This window comes from Protopterus annectens, chromosome 13.part0 (assembly GCF_019279795.1).
Source record: "Protopterus annectens isolate FY-2018-M chromosome 13.part0, PAN1.0, whole genome shotgun sequence".
Lineage (NCBI taxonomy): Eukaryota > Metazoa > Chordata > Ceratodontiformes > Protopteridae > Protopterus > Protopterus annectens.
In genome coordinates, this window is record NC_056747.1 from 415,232,251 (window position 1) to 415,249,404 (window position 17,154).

At 44.6% G+C, this 17,154-nt stretch overlaps 1 protein-coding gene across 2 annotated transcripts in view; it reads right to left on the minus strand.

Annotated features, from left to right (window-relative positions):
- Positions 1-17,154, minus strand: part of UHRF1 (ubiquitin like with PHD and ring finger domains 1) — a 565,933-nt gene that overhangs the window by 145,432 nt on the left and 403,347 nt on the right. For both annotated transcript variants that reach the window (XM_044054049.1, XM_044054048.1), the window contains exon 15: positions 15,140-15,282. In XM_044054049.1, coding sequence (XP_043909984.1) covers positions 15,140-15,282 — 143 coding nt within the window. The remainder of the gene's footprint in view (positions 1-15,139; positions 15,283-17,154) is intronic.

The window sequence follows — 17,154 nt, forward strand, 5'->3', positions numbered from 1 at the left end:
AGGAGCATATGCCCTGAATGCATCTTCCTGCCATGTGGGCCCCCCCAGGCATAATAAGATGCATCCGTTGTTGGTGTCTGCCTGGCTGGGGGTTATGTGAATGGCTGGAACTTGTTTTGGTGACTAGCCTTTGCCCACCATTAAAACTCCTGTTGTAGGCAGGGAATGAGAGTAATCATTGTTTCCAGGCTGTGGCAATGTTGAGTCCAAACACTTTTTAGGTACCATTCAAGTTTCCGCATATGCAGTGTTGCATATGGAATTAGTAGGATGCAGGATGCCATGAAGCCCAAAGCCTGCAGAATTTTTCTTGCAGATAACTGGGTATTTGTTGCCAACATTCTGAAATAAGTAGTCAGTTGTCTGTTTGTCTGGCGTGAGATGAGCCATCTGGGCAGTTGTGTATAAGCTTGCACCCAGGAATATTATCTCTTGAGAAGGTACGAGTTTTGATTTATTTTCATTGACTGTGTACCCTAGGCATGTTAGAAGTCTTTCACAAATGCCAGATGCTGTAGAAGAATGTCCTTGTTCTCTGCTTGAATTAGACAGTCGTCCAAGTAAGGATATATTTGTATTCCTTTGCCTGCAGAATGCAATTACTGGTGCCAGGCACTTTGTAAAGACCCTGTGCACAGTAGATAAGCCAAAGGGCAGTGCAGAGAATTGGTAGTGCATTGAGCCAGCTATAAATCTGAGGCATCTTCTGCATGATTGTCTGATTGGGACATGCAGGCATGCCTCTTTTAGGTCTAAAGTCACAAGCCAAGTCTTCTTGCCCAGCATGGGCAGAAGCTGCTGCAGAGTTAACATTTTTAATTTTGGAATATCCAGGAATGTGTTTAGGATAGACCGGTCCAGTATGGGTCTCCAGGCTTTGTCCTTTCTGGGCACCAAGGATAGCCTTGAGTAAAATCCTAGTCCCTGCTCTTGCTGTGGTACTTGCTGAATGGCTCTCATGTCCATGAGGGATGAAACCTGTTTTTGTGCCTCTGTCCATTGATTGCGTGGCAGGTCTGGCATACCGTTTGGCCTTGGCAGGGTGTGAAAGTGGAACCTGTAGCCTTGAGATAAGATATTCAAGACCCATTTGTCCTGGGTGATCACGTGCCAGTTTTGTGAAAAAAGTGCTAGTTTCCCCACCAAAGGAGCTGCCAGAAGATAACTACTTGGTGCTGGCAGGGAAAGTCATTGAGACTGTTTCCTGTACGGCTGTGATTTTTCCTCTCCGCATTTGGAGGTAGAAGCACCCCATTTGTTTAGGCCTATATGAACCTTGGGGCTGTCATCTGCCTCTGTGGCCTGTCTGACACTGGAAAGGAACAATTCTTTGTAGGCCTGTTCCTGCTAAATCTGGGAGGCTGTACCTGTAAGAAATCCTCGACTGTTTGCATAGATTTAGCTTTGTCCTCCATTTTCTTCAACACCTTTTCTGCTTTACCACCAAACAAGTTATCATGCTGTAAAGGATCTAATAGTTTTGCTTTAACATGATCGGGCAGATTCTGTTCTTTTAACCAAGCATACCTCCTGACGGAACCTGTAACTGTGGCCCTGCAGGAGGCCTCTAGAGAATCAAAACCACATTGCAAAGTATGCTTTCCCACTTGTTCAGCTGCATGCAATAAATCCTGCATTTCTGTTTTCTGCATATTCTGAATTTGTCAACATTTTCTGTTTAAGCAGTGACAATATATTGCTGATATTTAAGCATATGAAACCGACAACTTAAAGCTCTTACAGCCAAGGAAGCAGAAGTATAAACATTTTTCCCCCCATCTGTCCAGAGCCCTTGAATCCGTATCAGAGGGGATAGGGTTCGTTGCAGTGGAAGCCTTGACCCCTTTGGGACCCTGAGAGCGTTTCTGGGTCAGCAGCAGGGTTTTTGTAAAGAAATTTGTGTGAATCAGGAACCTTGTAGTCTGGCTTAACAGGAGCTACTGGTAAAAGACTCAGGAGACAGACCGGACTCTGAAAATACATCTACAATGTCTAAAACAGGAGGAATAGCAAGGGGCTTGTGCTGAGGTAATAAAAGTCTATAAGCCTTTTCTTGGATTCTGAGTATCTTGGCTCTCCCAGTGGAAATGCTCCCTCATAGTATGCAGGGTCTCCCCAAAAGAATAATCCTCAGGAGGCGGCGCTGAAGGGATAGATTCTTCAGCATCAGAATACTCATAGGGAGGAAGAGAATATTACTTTTCAGAAGAGGAAGAAGAAATGGAAACCTGATCTGAAGATTCATATTCTCTCTCTTGCCTAGGCCTCTTATCAGGAGGGGGATGGGAACCCCTGATCAAAGTAATTAGGTCTTCAGCCATTTTAAGCATGGAGGCCTGTCCATAAGAATGCTGTACTTTTTTCTTTATCTTTAGAGCTGCTTTAGTCTTTGCCTTTGAAGCTGAAGATGGTTTTACATATAACTGTGTAGGTCTGAAAACACCCTCAAAAGCAGATGCCTGCTCATCGGCTCTGGACCCATCTGAGGGAATAGTTTCAGAGTGTCCAGCGGCCTAGCCGGCTCCACGTGGGAGTCAGAAGCTGCCTGTGGCTCGGAGGCAGCGGGCATCAGGGGCTGCAAAAGCGCCTCACTGAGAACCGCCAACAGGCCTAGCGGAAGCCTAGTCAGTTTTGGACCTCAGATGCCCGTCCTTCTTTGCGCTTTTTATAAACTCAGGTAGTCTGCTGTTCCAACGGCATTATATAATTGAATCTTCTGCCAAAGTAATGAAATGCAAAATCGTACCGACGCTTAATAGTGCGTTTGTTAAATCTAGCACAAAACCGACAACTAGCAACGTTATGGTCAGGGCCTAGGCAAGGAATACAGTAAGAATGAAAATCCTTGAGGGATTTGCTTCCCACAAGAAATACAATTAACTTTTTCGGGTCTATATTATAATATCGAAAGATGTAAACACAGAATGTTTAAATGTCGAACTGTATTCAGCGAAAGCTGAAAATATCGAAGCAACAGAAAACCAAATTTTTTCCTAGGGAAAGAATTTGTTTGTCCATTTCTGTTGCTTCGGTATTTTCAGCACTGTGGTGGAAAATTACAGGTAGGGTTCAGGTAAGTGTGCGATTAGGTTAGTTAGGGTGCGGGTTAGGTATGTGAACGATTATGTGGATGTGAGGGTTAGGTGAGTTAGGGCGCAGGTCAGGTAAGTGTGCGATTGTGTGGACGTGAGGATTAGGGTGGGGATGAGTTAGGGCGCGGGTGAGTGCGATAGTAACTGACCTTAGGGTTAAGGTAAGTGGATAGTTAGTGGTGTGTGCATAGTTTAGTGTAGGGTTAGGTTTAAGATTTTAGGTGTGTGTGTGTGTGGATTGCTGTTTGGTGTGCTTGTGTTGTTTTGTGTGTTTTGAACAGCAAATTTTTTCCCTAGGAAAAAATTCGCTCTTCTGTATGTTCGTTGTTTAAAGCTTTTGCTGAATACAGTTCGACATTTAAACATTTCGGTGTTTACATCTTTCAATATTCTAATATAGACCCAACTTTTTCTGACATCGGTCTGGAGCAAGAAAAAAAAAGTTTCCCCAATGGGGTACTTGGCTTTATGAAGACTTCGGATCTGAAATTCGAATTAGAAAATCTCAGGAGTCTGCCGACCGGCACTTGCAAACTTGCTTTTGCTTCGGGCACCGTGCAGCAAGGAAGACTGAAGAAAATGGAGTTGGCTGCATCTTTTATAACCCTGGTGCACTGACGTCAGGGAGGAAGCGACAGTAACAGACGCCGGACCTAGACTTTGGAACTCGGGCCAACTGCGGGTAGCCTGCCAGCAGGATAACCAAATTGTAATGACTGCAACATCCACTTACCTTAACCCTAAGGTCAGTTACTATCACACACTCACCCGCGCCCTAACTCATCCCCGCCCTAACCCTCACGTCCAATCCACCAATCATAAGGCCTTCTTTAGCTATGTTAGAAATCTGGGTGAAAACTCCCAGATATGCTCAGAATTAGTCCAAAATGATACAAAAATCACTGAACCCACAGACATTGCAAACATACTGGCAGACCGATTCAGTGAAAATTTCTCCCCTCCCTCCTCCCCAAAAGGAGAAATATCTATCCCAGCAGAGTGTAGCCTCCCAATCATCTCAAATGCCCAGGTGAGAGCTGCTCTCTCTAAAGCTAAAAACACAGCATCAATGGGACCGGATGGTGTCCCCAGCTGTGTGCTACACGAACTCAATGAGGAACTAAACCCACACATAAGGCTGCTGTTTAATCTTAGCCTTACCACAGGATACGTACCCAAAGAGTGGCGTACGGCAACTGTGGTCCCACTCCACAAAGGCGGTGCTTCTACAGACCCTGGTAATTACCGCCCCATAAGCTTAACAAGCCTGGTCTGCAAAGCTATGGAGAGGATCATAATGGAACTCATAAAGGGACCTACAGACATTGGATCCTACCCAATTCGGCTTTGTCAAGGGCAGATCATGCCTCTTGAACTTGGTCGACTTTTTTGAAACAGTCACCAAGGCCATTGATGAGGGTAAGGCAGTTCACACAGCCTACCTTGACCTTGCAAAAGCTTTCGACACAATACCCCACTCGGGTATCATAGAAAAGCTCACCAGCTTAAATGTAAACCCATATGTCACAAGATGGGTTGCAAACTGGCTCAAGGACAGAACCCATAGGGTTAGAGTTGCTGGTGCCATGTCAGACTCCAAGCCGGTCACAAGCGGTGTCCCACAGGGCTCAGTCCTGGGCCCCCTCTTGTTCGGCATCTACTTTTCAGAAGTGCAGGCAAACATAGGAGGATTGTGGCTGACAGTTTGCAGATGACTGCAAACTGGGCGCCATAGTTGAAAATCCATCAGACACAGATATCCTTCAGAGAGGTCTCATATAAACAGATAACTGGTGCCAGAGCCATGGCCTTAAGCTAAACGCCAAAAATGTATAGTCATACCCTTTGGTAAAAACAAGGTAACCCCAAGTTACCACATAGGTGGCAATCCATTAAGCACAGAAGAGGTTATCAGGGACCTGGGGACCCAAGTTGACAGTAACCTTTCTTTTGACACTCACATTGCCAAAGTGGTTAGGAGGACCTTCTACATTGCCCACCTGATTATGAAAGGATTCACATCCAGATCAAGGGAGGTCATTGTTCCCCTGTACTCTTCACTTATCAGACCAATGATAGAGTACAATGCCCCATTCGGAATGTATCTTACCAGACACCTGCAGCAATTGGAAAGACCCCAAAAGTTCCTCACCAAAAGGATAAAGGGGCTCAAAAATATGCCATATGCTGCCCGACTGAAGAAACTCCAGCTCTATTCAGTCGCATACAGTCTGCTCAGAGGTGACCTGTGCCTGACATACAAGGCCATGTCCAACCCGGAATTAATGGACATGCTCCACCTCAAAAAATCCAAATCCACCAGAGCCACAAGAGCAAGAGACTTAAACCTCAACACGGATATAAATAGGACGTGCTGGAGGGACAGATTCATCACCCAGAGACTCCCTATGCTGTGGAACAGAATCCCGGTCCATGTGAGACAGAGCACCTCGCTGGCTCTGTTCAAGAGGAATCTTGACCAGTGGACGGGAGATCTTAGGTTTACCCCGGGGATCATCTCTATCACTGCTGGACAGAGGCACGGCAAACTAATGGGTATAGTATTCTTCAACCTAAGGGGTGGTGAAAGCCACACAACTCTGGCTAGGCTTATAAATGCCCTAGGGCAGATAGCCTAGTATGAACCTATGAACCTATTGAGTAAAATCCTTGTCCCTGCTCTGGTACTTGTTGAATGGCCCCCATGTCCGTGAGGGATGAGACTTGTTTTTGTGCCTCTGCCCATTGATTTTTTGGCAGATCTGGCCAGCTGTTTGTCTTTGGCAGGGTATGAAAATGGAACTTGTACCCTTGTGACGTATTTAGAACCCACTTGTCCTGGGTTATAATGCGCCAATTTTGAGAAAAAAGTGCTAATTTCCCCCTAAGGGTGCTGCCTGGAGTTAAGTGCTTGGTGCAGGCAGGGGGAAGTCATTGGGATCGTTGCCTGTATAGGTTCATAGGTTGGTACTAGGCTATCGGCCCTAGGGCCTATACAAGCCTAGCCATAACACTTCCCTGGCCATTTCTTCCCACACTATTTCCCTGGACCCTGTTTAGCAGGTCGATGACATGATCCCCAGGGTGAATTTCCTTTCTCGCATTCAATCAAGGTTCCTTTTGAAGAGGGCCAAAGAGGTGCTCTGCTTGACATGTATGGGCAGTCTGTTCCAGAGTCTGGGGAGTCTCTGGGTCAGGAACCTATCCCTCCAGCATGTTTTGTTTATTGTGATGACCAGGTTTAGATCCCTGGAGCGTGTGGCTCTGAGGGATTGGGATTTCTTTAAGTGTAGCATGTCCAGCAGCTCTGGGTTTGACATGGCCTTGTATGTCAAGCAGAGATCACCTCTGTGTAGACGATATGCGACAGAGTATAGCTGGAGTTCTTTAAGGCGGTCAGTGTAGGGCATCTTTAGGCCTGTGATTCTTTTAGCGAGGTATTTTTGCGGCCTTTCTAGTTGTTGCAGAGGTCTTGAGAGGTACATACCAAACGGGGTGATGTATTCTATAATGGGTCTAATGAAGGATGAGTACAGTGGGACAATGACCTTTTTTCTGGATGAAAAGGCCTTAGTGAAGACGTGTGCCACATAGGATTTCCTGACTCTTGTGGCGATGTGGTTACCGAAGGGGAGACCACTGTCCACCTGTGTCCCCAAGTCTCTCAAACTTTTGGTGTTTAGTGTACTGCCACCTATGTGGCAATTCATGGGCGCATGTTTTTCCCCCAAAGGGGATAAATATACAGTTCTTGGCATTGAGCTTGAGCCCATAGCTCTGGCACAAAGCATCTGTTTCTTTAAGACCGTTTTGTAGAGTTTCCACATCATTTGGGGATTCAATAATGGCCCCCAGTTTCCAGTCATCTGCGAACTTTGTAAGCCAGAGCCCCTTAGTGCTGGCCTGTACTTCAGAGACGTAGATGCCAAACAAGAGCAGTCCCAGGACTGAACCCTGAGGTACTCCACTTGTCTGGAGCTGGACTTGGAGTCTGCTACTTTTACAGTGTGGGCTCTGTCAGTAAGCCAGTTGGCAACCCACAGAGTGATGTAGGGATTAATACCCAGCTTACTAAACCTATCTTTCTGATTTGTCTTCTCCAACTTTGGAGGTAGAAGCACCCAATTGCTTTGACCTGTAGGAACCTTGCGCCAGGGATCTGCCTCTAGGGCGTCTGGATCTGTCCCTTTGAGGTCTGACACAGGAAAGGACCAATTCTTTTGTAGGCCAGTATCTACTAAACCTAGGTGGCTGTATTTGTAAAAAATACTTGAGTTTGCATAGATTTAGCTTTGTCCTCCATTTTAACACCTCCTCTGCCTTAACACCAAAGTATCATGCTGTAAAGGTGCATTTAATAATTTAACTTTAACATGATCAGGCAGATTTTGTTCCTTTAACAAAGCATGCCTCCTAATTACAGAACCCGTAACTGCGGCCCTGCAGGAAGCCTCCAAAGAATAAAAACCACATTGCAAAGTATGCTTTCCAACTTGTTCAGCTGCATGCAATAAATCCTGCATTTCCTTGTTTTCTGCACATTGAGTTTAACATTTTCTGTTTAAGCAATGCCATGACATGTTGCTAATATTTGAGCATATGAAAGTGACAGTTAAAGGCCCTTATAGCCAAGGTAGCAAATGTGTAAACCTTTTTTCCCCATCTATCCAGTGCCCTAGAATGTCTGTCAGAGGGGGTAGGGTTTTTTGCAGCGGAAGCCTCAACTCCTTTGGGACCCTGTGAAATAAGTCTCTGGGTCTGCAGCAGGGTTTTTAAAAAGGAATTTATGAGAGTCAAGAACCCTGCAATATCTGCCAGGCTTAACAGGAGCTGGAGGAAAGGAGTCAGGGGTAAGACTAGAATCCGAACACACATCTACAATATCCAACACAGGAGGGATAGCTAGTGGCCTGTGTTGAGGTAGTGAAAGGAAATCCCGGAGCCTCTTTTTAGATTCTGAAAAATCTTGGCTCTCCCAGTGGAAATGCTCCCTCATGGTATGCAAGGATTCCCAAAAATAATAGTCCTCTGGATGAGAAGCTGAAGGTATAGATTCTTCAGCATCGGACTCCTCATAAGGGGAAGAGCATATTCCTGCTCAGAAGAGGAATCAGAAGAAATAGAAACCTGATCTGAAGATTCATAGTCGGTCTCTTGCCTAGGCCTCTTATCAGGAGGGGGTTGGAAACCACTGATCAAGGTAATTAAGTCTTCGGCCATTTTGAGCATCTGTTTTTTGGGCACAGAGGCCTGCCCACGTGGCTCTTGAGTTTGTTTCTTTGCTTTAGAAGGTGCTTTAGCGTTTGCCTTTGAAGCGGAGGTTGGTTTAATGTAAAGATGTTTAGGTCTGAATACACCCTCAGAAGCCGGTGCCTGCTCAGCGGCTCCAGACCCATCTGAAGGAATAGTACCTGAGGCTCCAATACCTTGAGTTCCAGCGGCATGGCAGACTCCGCGTGGGAGTCGGTAGTGGCCTGCGACTCTAAAGTAGCAGGCATCAGGGGTTGCTAAAGCGCCTCAGAGAACCGGCAAACTGGCGAATGGCTTAGAAGCTTCGTTGGTTTTGGGCCTCTGTTGTCTCCTTTTCTTTGGGTTTTTTGTGAACTCTGGTAGCCTGATGGCTATCAGACGACATTTCTGGATAATTAAACCGGCGTCCAGAATAGTTTAAAGCAAAATCATAATGACGCTTAATAGTGCGTTAGTTAAATCTAGCACAAAACCAACAACCAGCAACGATGTGATCAGGGCCTAGGCAAGAAATACAGTAAGAATGAAAGTCCTTATGGAGGTATTTGCTTTCCACAATTAATACAATTTACTTTTTCTGACATCGGTCTGGAGCAAGAAAAAAAGTTTCCCCAACGGGGTACTTAGTTTTATTGAAGACTTCGGATCAAACTCCAACACGAAAATCTCAGGAGTCGGTCGACCGGCATTGCGAACTGCTTCTGCTTCGGGCACTGCGCGATAAGAAAGACTAAAGAAAATGGTGTCGGCCGCATCTTTTATACCCCTGACGACCTGACATCAGGGAAGGGGCGACAGCAGCCGAGGCAGGACCCAGGACTTTGGAATTCAGGCCGACTAAGGGCAACCTGCCAGCAGGATTACCCAAATGTAATGACTGCAACAGTGAAACACGAAGAACATCTTGTGCAATACACTGAGATCCAAAATTGGTCTCCAGTCCCTGGTTTTCTTTGGCACCAAAAATAGTCTTGAGTAGAATCCGGATCCTATCTGGTCTGGATGGACTATTTGGATGACTCTTTCTTAGCAGCTTTTGCATCTCTAGTGCTGCTTCTTTCCTTGACTGGGTGGATCAGGAAGATTTTTCGAAGGGGATATGATAACCTCTGGTTATAATCCTTTGTACCCAAGAAACAGCGGTGATGGTTAGCCAGGCAGAATGGTACAAGGAGAAATGTCCCCCGACAACCTCCAGAGGAAAGGAGTTGGGCCGCTCTTCAGGAGCGCTGGTAGGATTGACCAGGGAAAGAATCCCTGGAAACCCGGTTACGTGGACCCCTCTGCCCCAAAAGGAGAATCTTCCCTGTGAGTTTCCCTATCTGCCTCTTGGGGAGAACTCTGCCTGTGTGTCACGGAAAGGACCCAGAGATTTCTTAAAACCATATCTTCCCACTCTTTTGGTTTCGGGAGAAAGCACATTGAGGGGAAGAATAACTGACACCTACGGCAGAAAGGGTCTTACTGTCCTGTTCACATCTGGCCAGTGCGCTTTTAACATTGGGCCCAAACGAGGAGGCCTCAATGGGGGCATTAAGAAAAGAAGATTTCAAGGGTTCTGCGAAGTTGCATAAGTGCATCCAGGCTTGTCGTCTCAAGATCGCAGCTGAACCTGCTGCTCTAGCTGCTCCTTCTGATGCTAGAGGTATCAGTCACATAGAGGAGTTAGATACAGACTCAATGGTGGCCAGCTGAGAGGTCACTGTCACGGACCTCAGACACGGCACCAGCCAAAGTTTCAGAGAGCTCAGAAACCAGATTCCTTTGAAGCCTGGTAAAATGTGCCATATAATTCAGGGACCAGAAAGCAAAGGTCGCTGAAGCAAAGGTGTGCTTCCCTATCCTGTCCAAGGTCCGGGACTCTGTTAGGCGGATGGACAATCTGTTTTTCTTCTCCTGCCAGATCCTTTTTTGTTGCGGCCGCCACCACCAAAGCATCCACAGGAAGGCCTTTGGACCAATGGGGATATGAAGCAGGAGGGAACAAGACCTTATCTGGCCTCCGGGGAATAGCTTTGATGGTATCAGGAGCCTTCCAAGCGAGCTGTATGATGAGCCGGACAAGTTCATCAGCAGGTGGAGTAACCCAGGAGGTAGGGGGGGGGTTGGGTGCAAAAGGCCTGCAGGAACACAGGATCCTCAGAGGTCGGGTTACAGGACTGCCAGTCACCTCTCTGTTTCAGGATTTCAAGGATATCACCAAAGGATACCTCCGAGAGTGACAGAGAGGATCCTTCCCCCTCATCAAAATCTGTCTTTGGTGAGGGACTCGCCTGTGGAGTACACGTGCTTCCTCTTACATGAACTTTTCCGGTGGACCTCCTCAGTGGGAGAAGCTGGAGAAGACAACGGAAAAGGGGATTCCTGAGGGAGTATGTCCTGTGGCCCTTGCACCCAGTGTCCGCTAGATGCGACTTGTGGAACCAGTGTACCAGAGGCGGGCGGAGGTATAGACAGTCCGGTATCACTAGCAGCAGCGAAAGACTTCATCAGTTGGAAGGCTGGTCCACCCGAAGAGGAGTGCATGTCTTGGACAGGGGGTCACACCTCCCCTAAGTTGCTCAGCCTGCAGACCCTGAGTCCCTGGATGGCTGTGGAGCAGAAAGCTATGCATGTTGCAGCTGACATCCTAGGTCGTAGCAAAACTATCTTGCCACAAAGGCAACTGCAGTTCCTTAGTGAGATCCATAAAGGGAACCGCAGAAGGGGAAACCTGTGCTATATCTATGGAATTCAAAGGCAATGAAGGAGGAAAATAAGAAGGGGTCTTTGGAGATAGGTGATCACCTCCTAAGGAAGGATAGTTCCTGAGGGGTGGGATACCTCTGGCCAAGAGTACCTGGTCAAGACGCAACACATGTTCGGAAAGACTTCTAGTGGACCTCATGGAGACAGAGGGCAGAAAAAGGCCTGTCCACAGAAGAGGCAGACTCTGTGCCCATCTCATCTGACCGCACAGAGGACAACTGTGCAGAGACTGGACTGTTGTCTGCACCAAAGAAGTCATCAGTGCAGAGGTCAAGGATCGGTGCCGAAGTGGTTGAAAGTGCCAAAACTGGAACAGACAAAGCTGGAGCCACCAATAAAGGCGTTGGTGCAGAGGAAGATCTCTGAGCTGACGTGGTCAAGGTCTGCGCAGACTGAACGGTCGGTGCCGATACAGTGGTAATGGTCTGAACAGAGGAGCCCCTCGGTGCCGATATATAGAAGGCTGCAAGAGAAGACTGAGCCGAAATCACTAATGGAACCAAAGGCCTCCGTGCCGAAGGTCTAGGCACCGAAAGCACTGCAGCTGACAGAGCTCTGGAGCCGAAACTTTAGCCTTTTTAGGTTTGGGTTGGTGCGAGTCCCTAAGATGGGGGCGAATGCAAATATTTAGCCTTAGTAGGAACATCCATTTTGTTATGGGCTCTAGGAAAGGTTGAGACCTCCAACCCAGAAATAGCCTCTGAAAAGGGAGATTTTAGAAGTCCCTTCATTAACGGCTTATTTTTCCTTTCCAACTATGTTCCATTAGAAATGTTCTCACAAATAGTACAGGGTGGTTCAACAGATAAATGGGAAACTCCTAAACAATAAACACAGAGCGTGCATCAGAAGTAGGCAGTTTGTGTCCACAATCAGAACGCTTAAACCTCGGACTACCCTTTTTTTTTTTTCATCTGCCATTACAGCAAATTAATAGAAAAGTACCAACAATGGTACAAGAGAGTACCCAAAGGTATGAGAAAGAAAAGGGAAAAAGATTACCAACGATGGTAAAGAGAAAATACCTCGCGGTAAAAGTAATAAGGAAAAAGCAGAAAAACCTGAAAAAAATTTGAACGCTAGATGCGATAGGGTAAGAGACAAAATATGAACTTTTCTGACAGAAAAGTAATTTGTAAAGCAATTAAACAATTGCCTGTACTTAGCTCAAGAGAAGTAGCTTGACACGACCGAATGGCAATGCGGCAAACAAAATTTGAGGTAACAGGGAGAGGGGGGATTGTGGGCAAGAGTTTAGCTCGAGAGTTTGAAGCTGACGCGAGCTTGGAAAATGGCCGGCTCGGTTCCGAGCTCAGAACAGATGCCCATGTGTAAGGAATGAACGAGGATTAACAATATCAGATCATTACTTTAGGCATACAAAGAAAATCATGCACTATTAAAATAGTACCATTAAAAAAATATGCTTGCATTGAACTTTCTCCCTCTTCCCTTCTCTAGAGTATTTTTCTGAACATTAATGACATGAAGTAGGGCATATGCTTCAGAGTCCCATACAAGTTTAACCAAGTCCAAGAAAATCCAGTATTTCCACATTTTTTGTCATGTTTCACAAATTAATTTGCCAATTTCCAAGTTACTGGCTTTATTCTTGTTCATCACACTGAAAATGGGCTTTGTACCAATCGGACTTTCCCGGTAAACAAATAAAAATATATCCGGTCTTGGCTAAATTTCCAACATACTCTAGATTCTTCTAGACTACTCTTGTATTTTTCCTTCAGAAGCATGTTCCACTGAAACATTGGAAAATGTTTCACTGGCACAGTCTCTCTGTGGTCTTTATTACCAGAATATAAGCAGCAGAAACTCTCTCTGTTTGCTGTTTGTTGACCAAACTTTAGTAATACCTTAGAATGTAATGCACCAAAAATGGATTTTGTCCTGCCAGGGAATATCTGAAGACATATGGGTACATCAGTTTGAATCACACACCTGCTTCTAGACACTGCCTGAATAATGGAATAAAATTACTCTTCTACCTGGTGTACAATGAGTAGTCACTCCACAAACAGTCCCTCACTTAGTACTTAGCCTTCCTGCCACAGTTTTGTCATAATCAAATTGTTCTGCTGGCAAGATTGCATCTTTACTATTAAAGTACAAGTTGCTTTCTCATAGCCAGGTTTGGAGCATATACATGAAGTGCTCTTTCAATTAACAATTCCCATTGTGGAATACCAGTCCAGTTGCTTATTTACACTTTCATAAAATTAGTGTTCCTTCCAGCTTCTCTGGTACAGCAGAAAATCTCAGGTTTTTTCCTATGTGCCCTGTCTAATTCTATTTGAAACCTCTCTTGTGCAGTCTCAGTCAGCACTCTGACTGAATTTTGCAGTTTTATTGCTTTATCTGAACATCTGTTTAAAGCTTTTTCCAGCCTTTTATTGAGCTGATGTACTCAAGTGAGTTGCTCATTTTTATCAGGTCTGTGTGCAGTTACCTTATGCTTTCCGCTAGGTTACTGGAAGTAATGTCTACAGCCTCCACTGCTTTTTGCTTAAACACTGCAGTACTTTACCCAGTGTTTAGTCACATTTGTAGCAGATTTCCATTCAGAGCCTCTATTTCTTTTTACTGGCATAGGCAGTGCATTTGCTAGCTAGTTACTGAAACGTACCCACTGGCTTTCTCTGCCAAGTTGGTTTTCACACTGGAAAATCTAGAATTAAGCGGTTATTCAATGTGCAGCCATTTTGGAAGTCATGGTCTAGGGTCTTATGGCCACGAAGGTGAATTACTGACCTCTTGCACAAAATACTCTTGACAAATATTTTCACTAGAAGCCCTGTATATGAATACAATTGCGTGTTAGGAAAAATTGGGTTCATATCTAGCCTTTTCCTCCCAGTCATGGCACTTCTGCATAAAGTCTCCAACATGCTCCCATTTAAACAGTGAAGTCTCCTACAAAGGCTAAAAGTGGATTACTACATATCAAACATTGTACCCATGAACTTCTAGAAAGGCCAGACATTTTAATTAGCTGTTAACTGAGGCATTTCTTTTGAAAGCTTACATACGCATCAAGGTAATCCTGTTCTGGCAGAAACTGTATAGTATCCAGCTTGATGCTTACAAGTATATCTAAACTCAGCCAGAGCCTTCCCTGCTGGTCAGTATCTGTACTTGAACAAACCAACTCCCAATCAAGAAACACGTTTTTACTCAACTGGATTGCTGATGGCCCTTCTGTGCGTCAGTGTGTGCAATGAGAATTTTTCATGGATCTTTTGAAGCCATTCCTGTGTCCAGCAACAACTCTGTTACGGCATGTTACATAGCAACTGCTGAAGTCTCCTTTAACTGTGTGTGTAATAACTGTATTTAAGCTGGTAGTTTAACTTTGTACACAAGCTCTACCACCTTTGTCAGCAGCCAAGTGACATTTCAACACAAGAGTTAAATTGACAGGGTCTACACTAACTGGAGACGCACTTGCAAACCACTAAACAGGCTTCACACCAGACTCCCAGAGTTCATCTTGTGGGTAGGCATCTATATGCAGTTGCTCCCATTCAGCTTTTTTTGGAAGTTAAACATGATCAGGCTATGTGGGTTATATCAGGTGCTTGCTAGTAACACTGCCATCTGGTCCAGCCCAGAGTGCCTTTCAATATCCCTACCTTGAGTAAACCTCTCAAATACATAAGACATCATGAAGTCTTTAAAGTTCACTGTAAAGTAACATTTCTATAAAAAATTGAGTACAGCAGTTTTCACAAATCCTAAACCAAGCAGACTGCAATGACAGGCTGAATAATTATTATTCTGCAGTTATATGCACAGAGTAGCTACTTCCACAAAACAGAAATAAGCTCAGATCACTGTCTTAGCTGATTTATAAAAGTTTAGCATACAATTGCTATCATGTAGGGTCTAGAGTATGAATTTTACTAGTAAACAAATACGATCATACACACTCCACTTCAGTAGAGTTAGCTCCACATTTCTTCCAATGTCATTATCCAGTCTTCCTTCATAAAGAAAGGCAAACTACTCTTCAGACATTACCAAAAAGTACTTACTGGTCCTTCTTTCACAGCATCCAGTAGATCACTCCACAATTTTGTGTTCAAGTCATCCTCCTTAATCAAACGCTTCTGCTCAGCACTTAACTTGTACGCCTCAACTTTATGTCTTTTAGGAGAGCACTCTACATCTTCATCACCTAAAATAAACAGTGAAACATTCAAAGTCAGCGTCAGCACCTAACATTGCAAGCCATGTTATGTACATTACCTCTCTAGTTAGTGTTATCCTGTTCAATTACCAAATCATAAGAGCTGAAACCAACTACAAAATAAGTAATACAGCTCCCAATGGCAGAGTGTATGTGTAGTTCTCAAGAGTCCTCAAAACGTCTATCAAATTTGTCACGAAGAGTTTATTGTACACAATTTAAAGTCATGAAATGCTTGCAGTTGTATGCTGAAAAAGTCTCCATTGCCTATTCTGAACATCTAGGTACCAAGACCAAAAGGGGTTCGTCCTTCACCAGTAACTGCAAGTCCTATAAATAGAAAAGACTGAAGTAAAAAAAAAAAAAAAAAAAAAGGAAATGCCACTAGTATGTCATTACAGAGTTGCCCTGCTAATATACACTAAGGATTAGAGGGGGAAACACTATGAAGTAGAATGGCCTTGGACTTCGTATACACACTCCCCACCCCCTTTTCACAGATTTATAGCTGTGGCTCCCAAAATGTGATACTTGCATTTTCGAAGACAAAATTTGCAGTTAGCACAAAGACTGGTACCATGCATACAAGATTAAATATTTATTTACACACACGATATAAAACATTTACACACCCCTGTTAAAATGCAGGCTTCTGTCATCTAAACAAAAAAAAAAAAAAAAAAAAAAAAAGAAAGACCACAATAAGTCATTTAAATCCTTTCCCACCTTTAATGTGGCCTACAACCTGTACAAGTCAATTGAAAAAAACTAACAAATCTGTTAGGAGAAACTATAAAGTACCGTTGTGTACACTTACCATAAATGTAGATGTTAGAGTGTATTCACTGTTGCAGTCCTAACCAATGGGTTATCCGGCTCCTGATCAGCCAGAATACCAAAGGTAAGTAAATACATCTGCTGTCGTCGGTTGTAAAGGACGTCCAATACAAAAGGAGGTAGCAGACATCACTTCCTCAGTCTTTCTTGCCATAACGGGAATCCCCAGAAAAGAAGGCCAAAGCCAAAAAAAAAACATTTGGCAAATAAAACCAAATTCAGCTTGTACCTTAGGAAAGTACAGGAAAGGACCAAAAAGGGGGTTAGGAGGGAGGGAAAAGTACAGTTTTGTACCTACCATAAATGTAGATGTTCGAAGATCCACATTGCTGCAGTCATAACCTGTGGGTAGTCCGCTGTCCTCGGTCGGCCCGAATACCAAAGTGTTAGGCTGGCGTCAGTCATGGTCGCTCAGATCTGATGTCAGTACGCCGTGGTACTAAAGCGCATGACCGACGCCATATCCTCAGTCTTTCTTGCCCCAGATGTCAGAAGGCCTGAAAAAGAAAGGCCATAGCCAAAAATAGAAAAATACCCAATCACCAAAATAGCAACAATAGATACACCACAAGCCACACAGCCACCCCAAACTACAGAGGGGAAGGAGGGAGGGTAAATTGGACTGCAGCAATGTGGATCTTCGAACATCTACATTTATGGTAGGTACAAAACTGTACTATGTTCTTCATCTCACATTGCTGCAGTCATAACCTGTGGGTAGAATCCCAAAGCAAAGGTAAAGGGAGGTTGGTAAAATCAGATAGCATTAGGAGCTGCTAACATGCCCTGCAAAACTGCAGTGGCAAACCCAGCCCTAGACTTGGAATAAAGAGGGAGATGGTAATGTTTAGAAAAAGTGTGCACTGAACTCCAGGTAGCTGCCTCAAAATATCCTTAGTAGCTACTCCCCTTAAAGAAGCAGTAGAAGTGGCAGTCGCCCTAGTGGAATGAGGTCCGATTCCAGCCGGAACCTCCTTACCATGATGAGAATAACAAAAAGCAATACAATGGCCAATCCACTTA